The following is a 17,787-nucleotide window of genomic DNA, read 5'->3' as shown; positions in this document are numbered from 1 at the left end:
AAGCCGCAACCTCTCCCGAAGCCCAAACTCCCTGACACTGGACAGCCACCGCTTCCCCGACGAATTATCGACTCCTTCTGTCTGCAATAACATCAATTCCATTTCCTGATGATACGCCTTCTCGCACCATCTGGTCGCTTTTGGCTGTGACCTCGATAGCCATTTCTCCACCACTCATGTGGCTTGCAGTAGTCAGAGGGTACCATGTGAATCCTAACTCCACTCCGACTCGTTCGCTCATGCCAGACGTCTTCAACCATCTCCCAACAAGTGTAACATGCCGAAGTCACTCCCAGTCTACTATCCGCCAGCCGCCCTTGGTCGTCTCACTATCGTAACCTCCGATATCATTTCTCGTCGCTTCTTCCCGTACTCCACCATCTCGGTTATCATCTCGCCATGCAGATCACACTTTCTGCTTCGAATCTCTGCTTCGGCCCCAATCTTGTCTCGTACCATTTTTCGATGAGGTGTAATCACCTAAGTAATGTGCTGGTCCCGCATCTGCTTTTCACGCTGATTAGGTTACCTCATTCAGGGCTATTGTTTCCATCAAAGTGGTACTGGTGCCCCGCCATCTGTTGCTGCACCGTGATGGGCGCCTATCTCGTATCCATTCTTTTTTGCGACCGGCACCCTACATGGACCAGACTTACCCCGTGGAGAAAACGAACAGGTCAATGATACGTCTGACTATTTCTGCTGTCGATTATGTGATACAAATGTCGATGTGACGTTTCGCTCTGTCCAGCGCATCGGACTACCTGGTAACCATTTATCCATTGGCCGACTACTGTTTTCTTCTGTGCAGCGCAATGGAGACGACTCCGCAAAAGGTAGCCTGCTGTTCTACCTCCCATGAGTGACAGCAATCGCCTTTGACAAGAGTCAATGTCTTCATTGATGCCCCAGCAGATTGCCATGGGTATTTCTAAAACATGGCGGAACGTCTCACCCAGGTTGACGGCTTCCGCCACGATAGCAGATTATCATTGTGAAAGGTCCAATGCTTGCACAAGCAGAAAGACAACAGGTGGAGCCCGAACAACGATTCTGCCATCTGACAGACTAACCGGTTCCAAAAGCACTGTGCCTTTTTGTACCTCTTTGTGCGACACAACAAAGATCATGAGCCTCCATGACTACACGTCGAGGCTTTGATTTTCGAGACAGGACTAGAGGATGGATGGATGTAGTTGGCTCCAGCATTTGACATTCTTGACAAATGCTCGATGCTGGCCGTCAAGATACCGCCAGCTAACTATGTTCTCAGCTCAGCTCGTTCTACGAGTGCCTTTATTTGCAAGGGAAAAGGTTCGTATGATACTTCATTAATTGCGCAGCGCCTGTCACAATTGTGATTGTAGATCTGCAGCCGAGGTACCAAGGTAAGAGGTAAGATGTTGTTCATTATGTAGCAACTGCCAAATGTAGCGTGGACAAATATTTATATAGACAAAAGAAGAAGATGAGCCGAAACGCTGAAGATGCTAATGATGATATTTTGTGAACGCCATGGCTATGTAAGAGATGAAATACAACAGGCACAAGAGAAGAGTAACCTTACTCGTCCTTCTTCGATGCTCCGTGAGAGGATTCGCTCACACATCGACCATCGGAGACGGGGTCAAATCCAGCGAATGCAAATTGATCGTTGAATCTCGAGTCTCGGGCCGGCTCTACGGACATCGGGCTCAGGGGTAGCTCTTCGACGTCCAACTGCTTTGCAGCGGTCTCAGCAGTGCTTCTGAACTGTCCAGAACTCATGACGTGGAAAAACATCTGGCTGTCGCGAAGCTCTTCTTGATGAATAGGCGGGCACAAAAAGGCAGAGGTTGCAGAGTTTGTTGAAGGAGCCATGCTGGGTCGACGTCTGACTTCACCAGTATTGAGCCGTTGCATGATTTGCGTAGTCCCCGTGGCGCCTTCGCTGAAGTCGACGGATTGATATCGTGGGTGTGCGAGGGTGGCGCGACGACCAACAGGGAAGCTGATATTCTCGTCCTCGGGAATGGAGATGATGGTGGTACGGCGAGAGGGTGAGACTTTACTGGCGGCGATGGTCTCGGGATCGCGACAGCGAATTAGGCTGAAGAAGTCGAGGTCGTTGCTCGAGGGTGAAGGGAGAAAGGTTGGCGATGGGGAAGTGAGAAGGCCGCAGATATTAGGTACGGAGAGTGAGCTACGAGGCGTGTTTGATCTTGTCATCGTACCGGGAGAGTCGATGCCGAATGCTGAGAATGATATTCTACCGATTGACAATCGACCTTCTTTTCGCTGCATCTGAGAAAGAGTCTCTGGATCTCTTCCTTTAACAAGATCGAGGAACCCGAAATCGATGGCCGATGGTAGATAAGTCGGCGAGGGCGAACTCAATACGCCTCCCATGCAGCTCAATTCTAGAGAACTTCTTCTCCGAATCAAAGCTGCTGTATTCAGAGGTGCTGGCCTGTTTTTTCTCTTCGGTCTTTGAGCCGATGCGATGCCTGAGTTCGAGGAGAGGGACGACTGGGAACTGTTCGTTTCCAGCTCCACTGTAAACACTTTTGGCTGCTCGGCGATGATTGGAAGGTCTGGCTTCTCGTAGTTGCTGACACTACAGATCTCGATGTGTGGGAAGTTTTGTGTGTTGAATGTGTTGAATTGCTGTTCGGTTTTTTCGTCAAATCTGGGGGAATTGGGTCCTGACGTCCCATGGTGTAGGTGCTTTGCCAGCGCTGCGGAACTGACTAGTGTTGATTTTGCCTTTTCAAGGAAGGAAGCAATCAGGGGCTTCAAGCTGACCAGACAGGCTGCAATGATGCCCACGTAGAGTTCGAGAGCTCCCCAAACAAAGTAAGTGTTGTGATAGAGACGATCACGGTCGCCGAAATAGTACCACAGGTGGTAGGATTTGACAGCGCCGCACGCTACTGCTGCGAGGCCCATGCCAAAGGCAAGGAGCAAGCAGATCTTAGTTCGAATATTGAGCTGCATACCAGAAATGATCGGAACAGGCAGCAGAGCCAAAAACGCATCGGTAAGCATGCCGAGAACTGCAACTAATCAGTCAAAGGGTTTTCACGCGGTCTGTCATACATACTGCTGTAAGTCATGCCGAGACTCCTGAATGCTGCCGTAGAAATACACTGTCCATTCCTACCATGCCAGTTGGCCGAGATGGGGGCACATCCAAATAGGATGGTAAACCAAGAGACTGTTGTGTATATAGTCATGAAACCTGATTGTGGTCAGCAAAAGCGTTCACAGTATTTGTCTGCTTCATGGCTTACACATAACCGCGAACAAAGTTCTTCTGAAGATCCTGCCATTGCTGAGCCTCAGTAAGAAGAGAGCAAAGGCGATCTTCATTCCATGCAGTGCCCACACCATGATCATACCATGTGCAAACTGCCACTTGCTGTACATCACCAGCATCTCTGGTGTGATGTCTTGGTAATGCTTTCCCAATGCCCAATTTGACTCTCCAATAAAGCATGCCCAGATTGCGACACCGAGAACCATTGTTATCACAGCGAAAATGTCGTCCCAACCTAGATATTTGACCATGACTAGTCGTGTGCACACCCTCATGGCTACGACGATGACGGCGAGAAAACACCAGGATCCTGTGATGGCTAGAATTGCCCAGGCATTGTTATCGTGTGATGTCATCTCCTCCATGAGATCCCTCCGGTGTAGCGTCGATCTCAGTACTGGCATTATGTATGTCGACCTCAGGTCGTGATCCCGTTGGTGTGACCAAAGCTAGTGGTAGCCCTTGGCTATGATGTGACTACAGAGTCCAGAGATATTCTCGTTGCCGAAGGGGTTGTGTTGGCAAGTTCTTCGAAACAATTTGTGCTCGATGCTTCGGTATCCACAATTGATAGAGAGGGGGTACTACTGTTGTTCAGGGAAATCGCTAAAAAGTTGGAATCAGAGGACCAGAAGGTCGCTGAGTGGGTGGGATCAGCAAGTACAAGTATGAAAACAGAATAACGAAGATGCTAACGGTCTTCTATCATTGTCCCCACCTTACCGTCTAGGCGCTACATGTTTACATCAAATGTTTCAGATGAGCCGGAGCAGCTATCGGAAGCTGCTCAGCTGAAGTAGCGAACAGTCTGCATACGTCCTCAGTCTCTGTGGCGTCAGGTCAGAGTCTCCATAACGGTTGACAAGCCTTTTCGGTATCAGGCAAGGGACTTATCGTTTCCTAGAAGGCGGAACCAAAACTCACGATACGGGAATATCGGACCCGGATGCGAAGAGTGACAACGATTTGACTCGACGGCCTATGATGAAATGGGGAGACTTCCGCATGAATGACGATCACGACTGTTGAGATCTAATATCCTAGGCTTGTCATCTGCGATTTGATGCATAGTGGGGCGTCTAGACGAGTTTCGACTGAGTAAGGCATGGGGCAGTTATGCTCGCCTTGGTCTTGCCCGCGACGTTGTACCGGGTGGGGAATGTGGTTTCTCTCGAAAGCGTACTCACGCTTACAGTGAGAGGTGTGAAGTCTTGCGTGGTTGACGATAGAGAGTGAAAGACATCCCTTAAGCAGTTCATGCCGAAGCGAAAGTCTGTCAAATGATAACGTCCTCTGATGGGAGATGCATGCGAGTATTCAATACTGGAAAGCAGCGAACCTTGGGCAGCAGCGGGAAGAATATCGATAAACAACCGTTGGCACCGTTTGCAACTGCTCTCGCGTGGCGTCGATCATGTCCTGAGCATTCGTTCTCAATCTGTACATTCAACCTTACGAGATATTCCAGAGATGGTAGTTCAATGTGAGACACGTTCAAAAAGGATCTTTGCTGCTGTTAGGGAGGAGATGATGGAATATGAGTCGTGAAAAGTTACAAAGGACGTCGTTGCTTGTGGCTTTTTGTGCCGCCATTTCCGCCAGCATTCCCGAATCTGGACCCTGGCTCCTGTTTCCTTCACCGAGACAGTTCATTTTACTCTTCACAGCTGCCGTAAAATCGGCCGCCTTCCAGAATGTCTCTGCCTAGATAGTATGGACACAAGGAGCTGATTCAGATCAACTTGCAGTTGGAGGTGGAGTTCCACCCTTGAGAGTGCCGATTGGAAGGTGAGTGCCGACGGAGCATATCTTTGTCTTACACTGTCCATCCTGCCTCACAGCCCTGTGGCAGCAGATGAGTAATCATCAATAATTTCTATCTGAACCAATCGCAAATCTTTGCCGTCGCTACGATCCGAACGTGGTTTCGGAAGCAGATGGTCAAGGGATCAGGGTCATCCCGAGAGCAACTGTGAACGACACAACTTACCCTACTCTGATACGAATGTACACGTGATAAAGGTTGCTACAGGGGCTTCGGACTTCACGCAAGCCCATATGAATCACGATATAATGTGTCGGAAGCTTTGTTGTGTTACAAGACCTTGACCTTATTCCAATTTGACAGCACGAGGCTTCGAGAAACACCTCTCCCGGGCTATCTAGTCCCTACTCGTAGTGGGGTCCCAAGAGCAAGGCTCATACTTTCCTGTCTTCAACGTCTGCATGTCCTCTTCCGAAAGCTCGAAATCGAAAATGTTTCTGTTCTCCTCGATACGAGCAGGCGTAACCGACTTGGGCAAGATAACAAAGTTCTGTCATGTCTTATTAGTAGATGACGGCACGAGACATGTCAAAAGAAGACTCAAGCATACCTTCTGCAGACCCCAGCGAAGTAATATCTGCGAAGTTGTCTTGTTGTATCTTTTTGCTAGAGGCGTGAGGAGAGGATCGTCAATCTTTGTCGCGCGGACGAGGGGGCAATATGCCTATAGATGTTAGCCATCTCTTGAGGGAGAAGATCGGAGGACGAGGGGAACCATACTTCCATAACAACACCTCTCTTTGTGCACCAGTCGACAATGTCGTCTCTGGCCAGCCAAGGGTGCAGCTCGACTTGGTTCACGCTCAAGACACCGCCTTTACCCTTGCCTTCTTTCTCCTCGGTCTGCTTGATCCACTCCTCGAGCTCCTCAAGATGGTGCACACCATAATTACTGACTCCGATGCTTCTCACTTTGCCTGCCTCTACAGCTTCAACCAAAGCCTTCCAAGCACCTAGCCTATTCTCCTTGCCACCATAAGGAGCGTGCAGTAGATAGAGATCGATATAGTCTAATCCAGTCAACTGTAGAGACTCATCAACTACAGCTTTAGCAGCATCATAGTTGATAGCCTTCGGAGGCACTTTAGATGTAAAAAAGAGCTCTGAGCGCGGAAGCCCAGCTTTCAGTAGACCGCCAGCTGTGGGTTGCTCGTTACGATATGCAGCAGCTGAGTCGGCATGACGGTAGCCGCTCTTGACTGCATGAGCGGTGACTTCTTCCGCGACATCCATAGGTGTCTGGTAAACTCCATAGCCGAGTAGTGGGATGTCATAGCCCGAGTTCATGCGAACGGTCGAATTGATGTTTAATTTCGCCATGCTGGATGGTGACGACGCAAAGTTCCTTGACGGGCTTGCGAAGTGGTTCAGAACTTGGTTAACTCTCGCCTTTGCACTCTTTAACATGATTTGGCTTCGATCAAGTTGAAAGTTGTGTCAACGGCGATTGCAAATACGACGTGCCGTTGGTTACGTCATGCTATTCACCTTTAACGTGGGGTCCTCGCTTGCAGATGGAGGTGGCAGACATATACTTTCATGACACTTCTGAGCCGCATACGTGAGTGAACTGAGGAACGAGATGACGAGTGTGAACTATCAAAGAGTCTTTGGGAGAAGTACCGTAGCATCGTCAAGTGACCGCAGGGTTTACATGATGTAAAGCGATTAGTCATGGTCTCATTAGCTATTTGAGCATACTCCTCCCTATTGCTCGCCCACGCCCTTTTAGGCAAGCGCAATGCAGGCAGCAGGTCGCTATACGACTGACTGCTCCTCGCTTGCGACCCTCTTCCCACAGGATAGATCTCCTGCCGCTAGCTCTGGTATGCGTGATGGCGGCTTCACTCGGATGGACCCATTGGACTCCATTGTTCACCAGACCGATTCCTTGGTGATTGGGTCGCCATGACTAGAATTTGCGATCGCATGGTTCGCGGGCTGCGAGAACGAGAGATGTACTCATGTGATGTGCAGACGCCCCGTTGGTGATGTGACCTGACGTTCCGTAGTGCAGTGCGCGGAGAAGTCGTTTCAGCATTATTCGTCAAAGATCAAGCAACCCAAGTGAACTTGTCGGCTTTGGGAGTGGTGAGCTGGTCGTCGGGTACCAGATCGTTCAGGCCGTAGACGTCTTCGAACTTTGGCAAGACGACATGCCAACCATCTGCATCTGACGCGACCTCGTCTTCCAGGTCCAGACCGAGGCCCTCATCAACATCATCATCCACAGGTGCAGGAACAGTCTTTTGACCCTTGAATCTGAAAGCCACCACACACATGTCTTTCAAGCCAGCGCCCAATGGGCAATCCTTGTGACCCGCCCCTGCCTTAGCTTTTCCCTTTCCTTTGCCCTTGGGTGTGACATCGCCACCTCCACCGAACAGGTCGGCATCAAAGTCGTCAACGGGAGCGTCTGCCTCAATGCTCTGCCATCCGCTTGTGCCAACATTCGCCAAGTCGCGAGGTTTTGCGAATTCAATGTCGTCTGCTGAGTCGGGTAGTGTTGCGCCGTTCAGTTGACCAGAAGGGATTGTAGATCTGAGGGCATGCAGAAGCTCTTCCTTGATGCTGGAGAAGGTTTGAAGCTGGTAGACGTGCAGGACGATGGTTGTACGGGCGTTCTTGAACTTGATGGTCCAGACATCGGGCGTGGCATCGTAGACGGGCATTGCGGGCGTGTGTTAAGCGGTGGAGGCAGTGGCGAGTGCGAGGACGCAGATTGTGCAATAATTCAGCAAGTCTCGAAGTGAGAAATGGTGGCAGGTGAATAGACAGGATGGCGCATGAAAGTGGAAGGCGCGTTGCATGCGAGAGCTCGCGTTTGGGGCAGATGGGGAAGGCGCAACCGAGAGTTGCGGCGAGTTGCTTTCACCTCCGAGAGCTCTTTCCAATTGCTGTGCCATCGACTCACAGGGTCACGATACAGCAATCATGTCGGCGGAAAGGGAAGCTGCTCTCAATACGGCAGTGCCGACTCCTTCAATACCGGAGGAGCCCACAGTAGCAGCGCCAATTTCGACGCGACCACCACCAAATGACCGCCTAAGCATAGCCTTCAATTACCGTCTACCTCTCACCACACTCCTCGCATCTGGTGCCGGCTTTGGTCTTGGTCTTACTCATGGTGGTCAAGTCGCTGGACTCCGCTTCCGCGCTGAGAATGCACACCGTCTCCCCTCCTCTCAGGTCGGCTGGTACCTTTACCACAAGTCAAAAAACTACCACATCATGCTAGGCGGCATCAAGGAAGGCTTCCGTATGGGAGGCAGACTGGCCTTCTGGACTGCCATCTTCTTCGTCTTTGAGGAGGCTGTCGACAGATTCAGAGGTGCCATTGTGAGGAATCTGGCTGGCTTCAAGGAACGAAGGAGGGAAGAACGACAAAAGAGACTGTTGAGGGATGATGTCTACGAGACTCCTGCCGAACAAGCTCTGGGTCTGGAGCACTTGCGAAATGAAAGAGGCGTCTGGGTACAAAGGGACTTTATGAGTACCGTCATCGCTGCCATGGGAACTGCTGGCGGTTTTAGCGCATGGAACCGCTTCCCTGTCCAGACTGCTGCCAGGACCGCTACTATGGGTCTCAAATTTGGTCTCGCGTTTGGACTCTTGCAAGATGCGCTCAGTGTAGCCAGAGGAAGAAAAGTCGGATATGTCGAGTTCGTCCGTCGACAATTCTTCGGCTCAAGAGAAGAGCCACAAGAGAAGGTCCTCGCCGCGCCAGTTTGAAGATTGGTATGACTTTGTGGAAGACAATTCACGCATAACAAACTCCTTGATGGTGTTGTTACACGCTATGCACGCCGCGCTTTTGGGGAAGCCTCGCACAGCAGTGCCTCGGACAATCGAACTCGAATTGACGAGAGCTTATGCTTGCTGAGTTTGCTCTTTATACGGCGGGACTTGCCTCAAATTCTGTCACCTATCTGTGAGGACTACAGCATCATGACGCGCCAGCAGTCCTCTGCTGCAAAGACTCGAGTCAATCAACAATCAAATTGGCACATCGCCAATTTGAGATAGTCGCTCTCACGTCCCTAGCTCACGATAAGATGGCACGGCACCACTTTCGAAGGTTTATATCGTGAAGAGATATTGGATGTTGAATAGGTTCTCAAGCTATACGAGCTGCTGCGCTGCAAAATAAATGTGAGCCCTGTCTCTCGTAATCAAGTCTGATGTGAATGCCATAGACCTTTCTCTGTCCTTCCCCCGTGTCGTAAATGTTTTGTACATTGCTTCTTGATGGCTTGATAAAGTCGATATGATGATGGTGCTTCAGCCTTCATACGTCATCTTTCTCCTCTCTCCCACGAACAAAGGCGAAGAGTCTCTGCCGCCCTGCTGCTCTAGACGCTTGCGTTCATTCTCCAATCTCTGTCTCTCCCTCTTCTCCGTGTGGTAATCCACAACCTTGAAGAAGCGTCTTGGCTTGTAGCACGGGTTCTGGCCAGCAGTATTCTTCGACAGCTCTCTCATGAGATCGAACTGGAAGTCCATAGGCAAGGCCTCAAATCTCAGACGCTGCTTCTCAGGCTTTGGGTCTCTGCCGGTGATTGGGTTGATCAGGCCGTTGCGACGTTGGTAGGCTACTTGCATAGCAAGAAGAAGGCGCAGCGAATCATCAGATCTCATTGTCTCTGCGTAGACCTTGGTGATTTGGTCGTGTCTGACGACTAGGTCTGTGTCCTTTCCGATTTCGCAGGCTTCGTGGATGATGAGGTCGCAGAGCAAGTAAGCTCGAAGGCTACGGGCCGTAAGATAGCAGACAATAATGTCGTCAAAGATATCGCCGTCATTGTTGTTGGCTGCGATCAGGACAGGTTCGGTGTGATCCATTGCCCAGTCTGCATATACTTGAACGCCGCGAATCTCCAGATCGTCCAGATTGACAAAGTTTTGCTCTCCTTGCTTCACGTGTTCCCAGCGTTGGGAGAAGAGACTGGAGCAGGTCTCAAGGATTTGCGGAAACACATTGTATCTCTCGCCGTTGCAAACAAGAACAGAGGGAGACTCCTGTTTTGCCGATCTGACAGTGTCAGGTATTGTGACAGCAGCGAGTTCATTCGCAGACTTACTCGGGTTTGTCGTGAAAGAAGTTGTAGACGATAGAAGCCAAACGGAACTTCTTGATATCCTTCTTGTCATCCTCGCTCTCGTCCTTTCTCTGGCGCTTCGGCATATTGACGATCTCTTGTTGAGAGTTTGATGGATTCTTTGTAAGAGTAGGAATCTGGTACTTGGAGGAGGTCAGCTATACGTCCAGGCAACAAGGTGACTAGACCGTAGGAAAGATGTACGTGGGAAGGATGTACGTGGGAAGGATGTACGTAGGAAGGATTCACGTAAGAAGTGAAGCTGTGACTGAGAGGATTGTGGACCGGGGAGAGGTCGTAGAGAAGGAAGCTGTCGATGAGAGAGATCGTAGACAGCCCACGCCGTAGACAAGTTTGGCGTAGGCAAGATTTGCGTAGGAACTAAAGCTGTAGTATGAGAGTTGTCGACCAGAGTGATTACAAACAACAAGAGCCGTGCGTAAGAAGGTCGTCGACCACAGGAAGATTGTGAGATCTTGGACAGCTAACGCTGTAGGTGAGAGGGTCGTAGGTCAGAGAGCAGGAGAGAGAAACAGAGCGAGATCGTGAGATTGTGGGATCGTAGACAGCCAGCGCCGTAGGCAGGGTTGGCGTAAGCAAGACTGGCGTAGGCAGGATGGGCGTAGGCAGGATTGACGCAGGCAGGGTTGACGCAGGCAGGATTGACGAAGAAAACGAAGTTGTACGTGAAGGGCGGAGGCGGCGACACACGTTCTTTCTTTTTTTGACGAGCTAATGTCCAATAGACTTCAGCAAAGCTGTTTTGGCACAAACGACCAGGCGGTAAATCGGCCCTTGCTATTGTAGCTGGCTAGTGTAAATGAAAACGGAGGATAGGAACGAAAGCCAAGAGTGAATTTCGGCGACCGAATAAATGCGACCAACTTCGAAGGAATGACGATTGGTGAGTGGGTGAGTCAAGCAGGGAGCTGGAACAGGCCCAATGCTTGAAAGCTGTTACCACTGACTTGCTGCATGTAAGAACGCTGGCACTGGCCACATATGTGCTCAGGAAACAATTTTTGCATTGTCAATACTTAGCTATGGCGATCATCACGCCACTCGATACCGTCGCTGACACCAGCCTGCTGAGCAGTGCTTTCCTCTCTGGCCTTGATGGAAGCTCGATCCACCTCGGAGGCAGCAGGACTAACAACGACTGCATCATCTCCGTAATCGTAGTCGTCCTCGAACGCAGCAGGATCAGCCAGGCGAGTATGTTCGGCTTCGTGAGTGCCATCGTCCGCAGATATTGAGATGCCTCTCGGACCCCAGGAGCGATTGCCGTTGGCATTGGGCCGAATGATTCCTTCTTCTTGGCCAGCAAGAGCAGCATCGTCCTCGTCTTCTTCGTCATGTGCTGTATTGCCTTTGCGTCCGATAACCTTGCTGATCAGCCAGCCCCTGCTGATATCTTCGCCATCCACAACACCGCCATATCGCAGCTTAACGCGCTGTCTTGACCAGTAGACCCAAGCGAAATCGAAGTAGAAGAGAGTCTGAATTATGCCGAAGGTAACACTGACGGGGAAGATGAGGCTGTGGGTCTGCTCGGTGATAGCACGAACGATCCAGTTGAGGATATAGAAGGCACGGTAGGAGCCAAGAGTGGCAAGGTAGAAGCTGTCTATAACGGTGGGGACCGACGTCTGGCGAAGAAGGAGTAGCTGAGGGAGGATGCAGAGCGATTCGAGAATCAGGGTAAACGTGTAGGGGATCTGCTTGTTTGTCAGTGAGATTACTAGCAGCAAGTCCCGGCATTTGTTGCGGACCTCAAAAGCGTATCTCAAAGTGAATGGCCTCTTGCCCATGAACATGGCAGCAATGACAGGGGCGGATACGACAGAGCCCAGTACGCTCCACAAGCCGATTTTCCATGCCTTTTCACGTTCTCTCGTCCGCGCATATACTCTTGTCATCAGGAAGACAATGTACAGCGACGTTGATATGTAGAAGATCTTGAGGCTGCAGTTCCAGAAAGCGAGGAAGTCGTAGAAGGGTGATGTGGTGAACAGGTCCAGGTAGCGTACGATGAAGACGACGCAGTACAGTGCTTGTGTGATGAGCGATACGCCTGTTGTCTGTAAGCCAGAGATATAGTTCCATAGCAGTAGAAATGCACCTACCCTCAGCGCTCTTGTTTGTATGAATTGACCAGATCAAGATGCATTTGGACACGGTATGGCTGACGTCGCCGAGGATTCGGAAGGGATTGAGCAACATGTTTTAGGTAGGCTCGGTGGTAACGATGGTCATGAAGGCATCTGCTCGCGCTCTTCTCTTTGAATCGCACCGTCTTCAAAGTGTCTGCCTACTGAGTGTCTTGGTGAAAGAGCTTGGTGCACGCTCACCACCGAGGCAAGCGAGGGTCCACGATCTGGGGAAGCTTACGAACTCGCCTCGCCTAAACCTTCTCTCCGAGCATCGGACCACAATGAAATCAACGAGTTGGATCGGGACGTGGTGGGTACGCCAAACACAACTTTTGCTTAAACAATCTATTCTGTCTGCCAGAGGGTGTGTTGAATCTGACAATTCTCCTTCTGCAAGTGTTGAACAAATGACCACGTGCTCAATTGGGGAGCCGCTCTAGTAAGGTATACAGGAACCCTTCAACGACCAAATCTCTTGAGCTCGAACCATCGGAGAGGTGGATAGACAAGAGCTGCCCACGCGAATCCGACATAGTTTCCCATCTATAATCTATCAGCACGTATTCTCCATAAGAAACACCAAGGACCAGTTACTCACATCAGCACCGTATTCTCCAACCTGCTTCGCAAGAGGGCCAATATACCAAACCTGTGCCATACAGAGGATAGCTGTCTACGGTCAGATTGCATAATCGACATGATAATAGGAATTAGGACTCACCTCCGGCCCAACCAACAAGAAAGGCGATGATTGCGGCAATGCCAATAGGCAGCTTGCTCCTATCGTTCCAAGCATTCCAATTGAATCCCAGACCTCCCACTACACGGAAGATGATGTGTTCTTCGAGACTGATCGCGATCCAGATAGAAACCCAGTACCCCATGAGCGCAAGAAAATTGGTGAAGATGACTGCAAGACTTCCACGACCAGCAATAGCGCATACAGTGTAAATGACAACGCCCAACGTGTTCCAAACAAGTCTGGGAACGATAGTCATCCATTTAGCAAGGACTTGGAAATCCATGCCGGCACTGTAGGTCGGAGCGATCATGTTGGCGATTAAGCCAAGTGCTACAACCACGCCACAAAATTTGCCAAAGCTACCCAGAGGAGCAAAGCCTTCAACGATAAGAGCACCTTGCGACACGTTGTATGCATCGCTCCAAGATGCATTGGCTGCAATCCCTGAGCCCAGACCAATTCCAACCATGAAGGCGAAGGTGAAGGACAAGGCCAGACCGCACATAGTGACGGTAAAAATCTTCCAGCGAGGAGTCTCTTCTGGGTAATAGACGAAGAAATCGGCTGCTCCACCTGCGTACGTAATTGCAGCAGAGAGACAGAGACTGAAGAAGGACAAGCGGTTACCAATGATGGTCAGAGTGTCTCCGCTGGAAGGAGTTTCGAGATCAAATTTCGGGCCAGCAACACCAGCAAGTACAGACAAGACAACAAGTTGTGGGAGCCATGCGTAACGCTCGTAGAGATGGAAGACACTATATCCAAAGATAGTGATGCCCCAGGTCAAAACAGCAACAATTACGATGCCGACGATGACAGAGAGCGAACCATTGGGCGAAACGGCAGAGAGAATCTGTCCGGCAATAACAGCATCGAGCAAGCAGTACCCGAGCAGGACAATTATGTTGAGAACAACAACCAGCTTGGCAGGATACCAACCCATGGTGTAGCGAGCGAAGACCATGCTTCTGTTACCACTGACGGGTCCAAAGGTAGCAATGTACGCTACTGGAAGACATCCGACAAGCATGCCAAAGACGGCGCAAAGGGAGCAGTCCAGGAAGGAGAGGTAGTAGACAGCTGGACCGAGCATTCCGAGGGTGATGTTGTTGGCAGCGAGATTTACACTGAACCAGAGCAGACCCACTTGGGAGTAGCCCAGATTTCTCAAACTGTGACGCTCATTCGGCATGACGCGATGGATACCGCGTGCCTCAAGATTGTAGTGGGCCAAGCTGTGTTCGAGGTTCTTGATCTGGCGTCTCAATTTCGAGGTGCCGGTGGGCGTAGAGTCATCGTCCAACTCGACAGGCATCAATGAAGGACCATCCTTTTCAAGGTCCCTGGCTGGCCTTCTCATCTGAGATTGTTCGTCCATGGCGAGTCACCTGTACCTATGTCAGCCTTCAAGACAGACAGTCGGAGGATGTTGATAAAGCATGATTCTTTGCGCAGGTATTATCCTGATCAAGTTCGACCGTGTCTCTCAGAACAAGTGACTCTCGAAAGAGTCAATTGAACACCGGTTCATGCTTTACGTTACCTAGTACCTCGGTCTTGATAAATGGATAACCCCTTGCTGCTCGACATCATGACTGTTAAGTCCGTACTTTGGTTGGTTGATTGATTGCAACAGCGTGTGGGCACAAATTGAAGAGATGTTCTACAGTTGGCTGTAGAATGACAGGACAGAAATGTATGGATTTGAGTACGAAGAAGAAATGTTGAGAAGGATGAAGAGTGACTCGACAGCTCCCCGCCATGACTTTCTCTGAGCCGCGATTTCGGAGTGCGGCCAATCATGCCGCATCAGTATAACCCGTAAGCACAACTTTGTAGTCATGTGTGTGCGATTGTTCCTGACAAAGCATGGAGTGACTGAGCATGATTTCAATATGAGCGCAAGGGTTCATCGCTGGAGACGTGAATTTCGGAATGAGTCAAGGTGGTCAAGAAGGCGATCGGAAGTCACAAATCCACCTTCGTCATCGCCATCGTCTGCTTCAAGAAATCCAGCGGCGCTTGCTCCTAAACTTGGATTTTTTCAACACAAGCACAACATCACAAGATGAGATTAATTAAGCAGAGCATTGAGAAGAAGGATGGCTCAGGCAGTGCCACTCTGCTTCCTGAGGAGCCCGAAGACATGTGGCACGCATACAACCTGATCCGACCGACTGATCTTCTTCGCGCCTCGGCCATTCGTCGCGTAACGACAGAGTCCATGACAGGATCAAGCACGTCGAAGCGAGTGCAAACGACCCTGACCCTGCGAGTTACCTCTCTGGACTTTGACCCGCAAGCCGCCCAACTTCATGTCAGCGGTACTGTCGCCGAGGAGAACGAATGGGTCAAGCGCGGCTCCTACCACACCCTCGACCTCGAGTTGCAACGAAACTTTACTCTCGAGAAGGCGGATGGTTGGGATAGCATCGCACTCGAAATCCTAAAAGAGTCGATCGACCAAACACAAAAGGCTGAACTGTGGGCTGTTGTCATGCAGGAAGGTCTTGCCAACATCTGCCTTGTCACAAACCACCAGACCATCCTGCGCCAGAGGATCGAAATGGCTCTCCCTAAGAAGCGCCCTGGTAAACCTAGCGGAGACCACGACAAGGCCACGCAGCGTTTCTATTCCACCATACTCGAGTCACTCCTTCGTCAGCTCAACATGATGGATCTCAAACCACTGTTGCTGGCAAGCCCTGGTTTCACCGCGACAGCTTTCCAACAATACATCAAGACTACCGCCTCGACGAAAACAGACAAGAATCTTTCAGCGCTTGTCGCAAAGACGATTGTCGCACATTCTGCCAGTGGTCACTTGCACTCACTTGCCGAAGTCATGGCTTCTCCAGCGGTCACCGCTAGGCTGAGTGATACACGTTTTGCAAAAGAAACTGCCCTCATGGACAAGTTCTTCGACTTACTCCGAAAAGACGACGGTCGCGCCTGGTACGGGCCCAAAGAAGTGGAGTCTGCCGTCGAAAAGGGTGCAGTAGGAAGAGGTGGTGGCGCCTTACTCATATCAAACGCTCTCTTCAGAGCCCAGGACGTCGCTGTTCGAAGGCGCTGGGTATCTTTGGTCGACAAGGTCAGCCAAGAACATGGAGGTGACGTTAGGGTTTTGAGCAGTATGCACGAGAGCGGTAAGCGCTTGGAAGGCCTCGGTGGAGTCGCTGCTATTCTCACCTTCCCCCTCGACGACATGGAAGACATTGAAGGTGGAGAAGACATTGACGTCGAAGAGCCGGCCAATGGGGTCGAGGGAAGACCGGGAATGCTTGAAGATATTGAGATATAGAGTATCATGACAAACGAAATGACGATGAGACGATAGACCGAAAAAGTACATATATTCGATCCACGACTTCGCCTTCAGAGTGGGGAAAAAAGAAGCACAGCCCATGTCGGATTTTCAGCATCATGCCTTGCTTTCTGAAGGATTCGAACATACACTGCGCCTCGATCTGGCTATGGACTGCGCAATCTCTATATCGGAAGAGAATAGGGAGGCTTGAACTTCTGATCCACGTCTGCTGTACAGCGCTAAGACTGAGGCGCTTGCTTCACTCCTTCGAGTATCTCAGCGACAGGTTATGATGTAAGCAACTGGATGCAGGATGATCAGATTGCTGTAGTTGAATCAATTGTCGGTGAGGTAGGTATGTCTATGTCTAATTCAGTACTTGGTGAAAGTAATATACATGGTCTTCCAGCCACCTCTACAGCACCTGCCTCTTTGGTACAACTCCTGCTATAACTTGCTCCTTCCTGTTTAACAAGCTTTCTTCGCTAAATGGTAACTCTACGTGTGCTAAGCTCTGTCATGTCTATTTACTCTCAATGATCAGAGCAGCGCATCAAGAAGCTGTAGAAAGGCACAGTCATTTCTCATTTTGACGCATCCAACCCAGGGAGTCGTTGAAAACATGTATCTCGGAGCCATCGCTCCAGATCCAGAAAAGTTTGTGCCTCCAGACAGCTATGAAAGTGACAGTGCTTCGCACACGGGGAGATAGGACTCTAGGCCCCATGTGAAGCAATAACTACGTAGGCGGACCTTCAGACCGCTTTTACTTAGTTCAAGGGGTAACCGGTCAGTACCTCACAGTCTCTTTTGATCCTGCAATCACACGCTCTCGGCATACCATACTCTTCTTGGAGAAAAAGTAACATCAAAGCAATGGATCAGCCCTGTTTCAGTGTAAGCATGATTCACATGTCTCCATAAAGCGTGGAGAGGCTGGGTGGTGGTGAGAGTAATATATTAACCGCCATTCTCGAAACAAGCTCATGCAGCCAGAAACAGGGTATTAGTCTTCATTTCTGCCAATGTGATCTATTTTCAGATCAGAATACACGACTAATTAGCGGCAAAGTCCCCATGTACTGGGGTTTATTTTTACCGTCTCTCAATATGCACATTCATGACCTGTCGGTCGATCAGCCGTCCTGTTGCTTAGTCGTAGGTAAACCAATCATTCTCTCTGAAACATTGCGAAATGAGTGTTATACTCCAATCGAATATACACCCCGCTCCAGTTCATCTCTTTCCCGCCGCAAATCATCCCACGCGATCGCATCCGAGATACCTGCATATTCGGTAAACGCGCCTCGAAGCCTACTCAAGCAAGATCCCAGTCAAACCGGATCTCGCAAGCCTTATC

The 17,787-nt window shown here is 50.2% G+C and overlaps 9 protein-coding genes across 9 annotated transcripts; 3 read left to right on the top strand and 6 right to left on the bottom strand.

The window, feature by feature from the left end:
* Positions 1-1,563: 1,563 nt before the first annotated feature.
* Positions 1,564-3,702, bottom strand: AUEXF2481DRAFT_3020 (uncharacterized protein; the record flags this gene model as incomplete). Its single annotated transcript, XM_013490186.1, has 3 exons — positions 1,564-3,035; positions 3,083-3,220; positions 3,273-3,702. 3 exons carry the CDS (start codon positions 3,700-3,702, stop codon positions 1,564-1,566), a joined length of 2,040 nt encoding a protein of 679 aa, XP_013345640.1.
* A 1,758-nt stretch (positions 3,703-5,460) lies between these two features.
* Positions 5,461-6,443, bottom strand: AUEXF2481DRAFT_63450 (uncharacterized protein; the record flags this gene model as incomplete). Its single annotated transcript, XM_013490493.1, has 3 exons — positions 5,461-5,613; positions 5,674-5,787; positions 5,844-6,443. The coding sequence occupies 3 exons, from the start codon at positions 6,441-6,443 to the stop codon at positions 5,461-5,463; spliced, it is 867 nt and encodes a 288-aa protein (XP_013345947.1).
* A 734-nt stretch (positions 6,444-7,177) lies between these two features.
* AUEXF2481DRAFT_3018 (uncharacterized protein) lies at positions 7,178-7,795 on the bottom strand (the record flags this gene model as incomplete). Its single annotated transcript, XM_013490185.1, has 1 exon — positions 7,178-7,795. The coding sequence occupies one exon, from the start codon at positions 7,793-7,795 to the stop codon at positions 7,178-7,180; it is 618 nt and encodes a 205-aa protein (XP_013345639.1).
* A 262-nt stretch (positions 7,796-8,057) lies between these two features.
* On the top strand, positions 8,058-8,855 carry AUEXF2481DRAFT_27447 (uncharacterized protein; the record flags this gene model as incomplete). The annotated part of the gene is made up of 1 exon (XM_013490297.1): positions 8,058-8,855. The coding sequence occupies one exon, from the start codon at positions 8,058-8,060 to the stop codon at positions 8,853-8,855; it is 798 nt and encodes a 265-aa protein (XP_013345751.1).
* A 549-nt stretch (positions 8,856-9,404) lies between these two features.
* On the bottom strand, positions 9,405-10,308 carry AUEXF2481DRAFT_27446 (uncharacterized protein; the record flags this gene model as incomplete). The annotated part of the gene is made up of 2 exons (XM_013490296.1): positions 9,405-10,155; positions 10,205-10,308. 2 exons carry the CDS (start codon positions 10,306-10,308, stop codon positions 9,405-9,407), a joined length of 855 nt encoding a protein of 284 aa, XP_013345750.1.
* Positions 10,309-11,259: 951 nt separating this feature from the next.
* AUEXF2481DRAFT_3015 (uncharacterized protein) lies at positions 11,260-12,445 on the bottom strand (the record flags this gene model as incomplete). Its single annotated transcript, XM_013490184.1, has 3 exons — positions 11,260-11,940; positions 11,995-12,296; positions 12,349-12,445. 3 exons carry the CDS (start codon positions 12,443-12,445, stop codon positions 11,260-11,262), a joined length of 1,080 nt encoding a protein of 359 aa, XP_013345638.1.
* AUEXF2481DRAFT_582624 (uncharacterized protein) lies at positions 12,307-12,950 on the top strand. Its single transcript, XM_013490561.1, has one exon. It carries the CDS (start codon positions 12,471-12,473, stop codon positions 12,813-12,815), a length of 345 nt encoding a protein of 114 aa, XP_013346015.1. The 5' UTR covers positions 12,307-12,470; the 3' UTR covers positions 12,816-12,950.
* On the bottom strand, positions 12,640-14,807 carry AUEXF2481DRAFT_582800 (uncharacterized protein). Its single transcript, XM_013490560.1, has 4 exons — positions 14,668-14,807; positions 13,097-14,505; positions 12,974-13,044; positions 12,640-12,918 (listed from the first exon to the last, which is right to left on the bottom strand). The coding sequence occupies exons 2-4, from the start codon at positions 14,493-14,495 to the stop codon at positions 12,835-12,837; spliced, it is 1,554 nt and encodes a 517-aa protein (XP_013346014.1). The 5' UTR covers positions 14,496-14,505; positions 14,668-14,807; the 3' UTR covers positions 12,640-12,834.
* Positions 14,808-14,954: 147 nt separating this feature from the next.
* AUEXF2481DRAFT_37705 (uncharacterized protein) lies at positions 14,955-16,854 on the top strand. The gene has a single exon (XM_013490387.1). It carries the CDS (start codon positions 15,186-15,188, stop codon positions 16,419-16,421), a length of 1,236 nt encoding a protein of 411 aa, XP_013345841.1. The 5' UTR covers positions 14,955-15,185; the 3' UTR covers positions 16,422-16,854.
* The last annotated feature ends 933 nt before the right edge of the window (positions 16,855-17,787 follow it).

Source organism: Aureobasidium subglaciale, assembly GCF_000721755.1.
Source record: "Aureobasidium subglaciale EXF-2481 unplaced genomic scaffold scaffold_5, whole genome shotgun sequence".
NCBI classification, from domain to species: domain Eukaryota; kingdom Fungi; phylum Ascomycota; class Dothideomycetes; order Dothideales; family Saccotheciaceae; genus Aureobasidium; species Aureobasidium subglaciale.
This window is presented reverse-complemented; position numbering and strand designations above follow the sequence as displayed.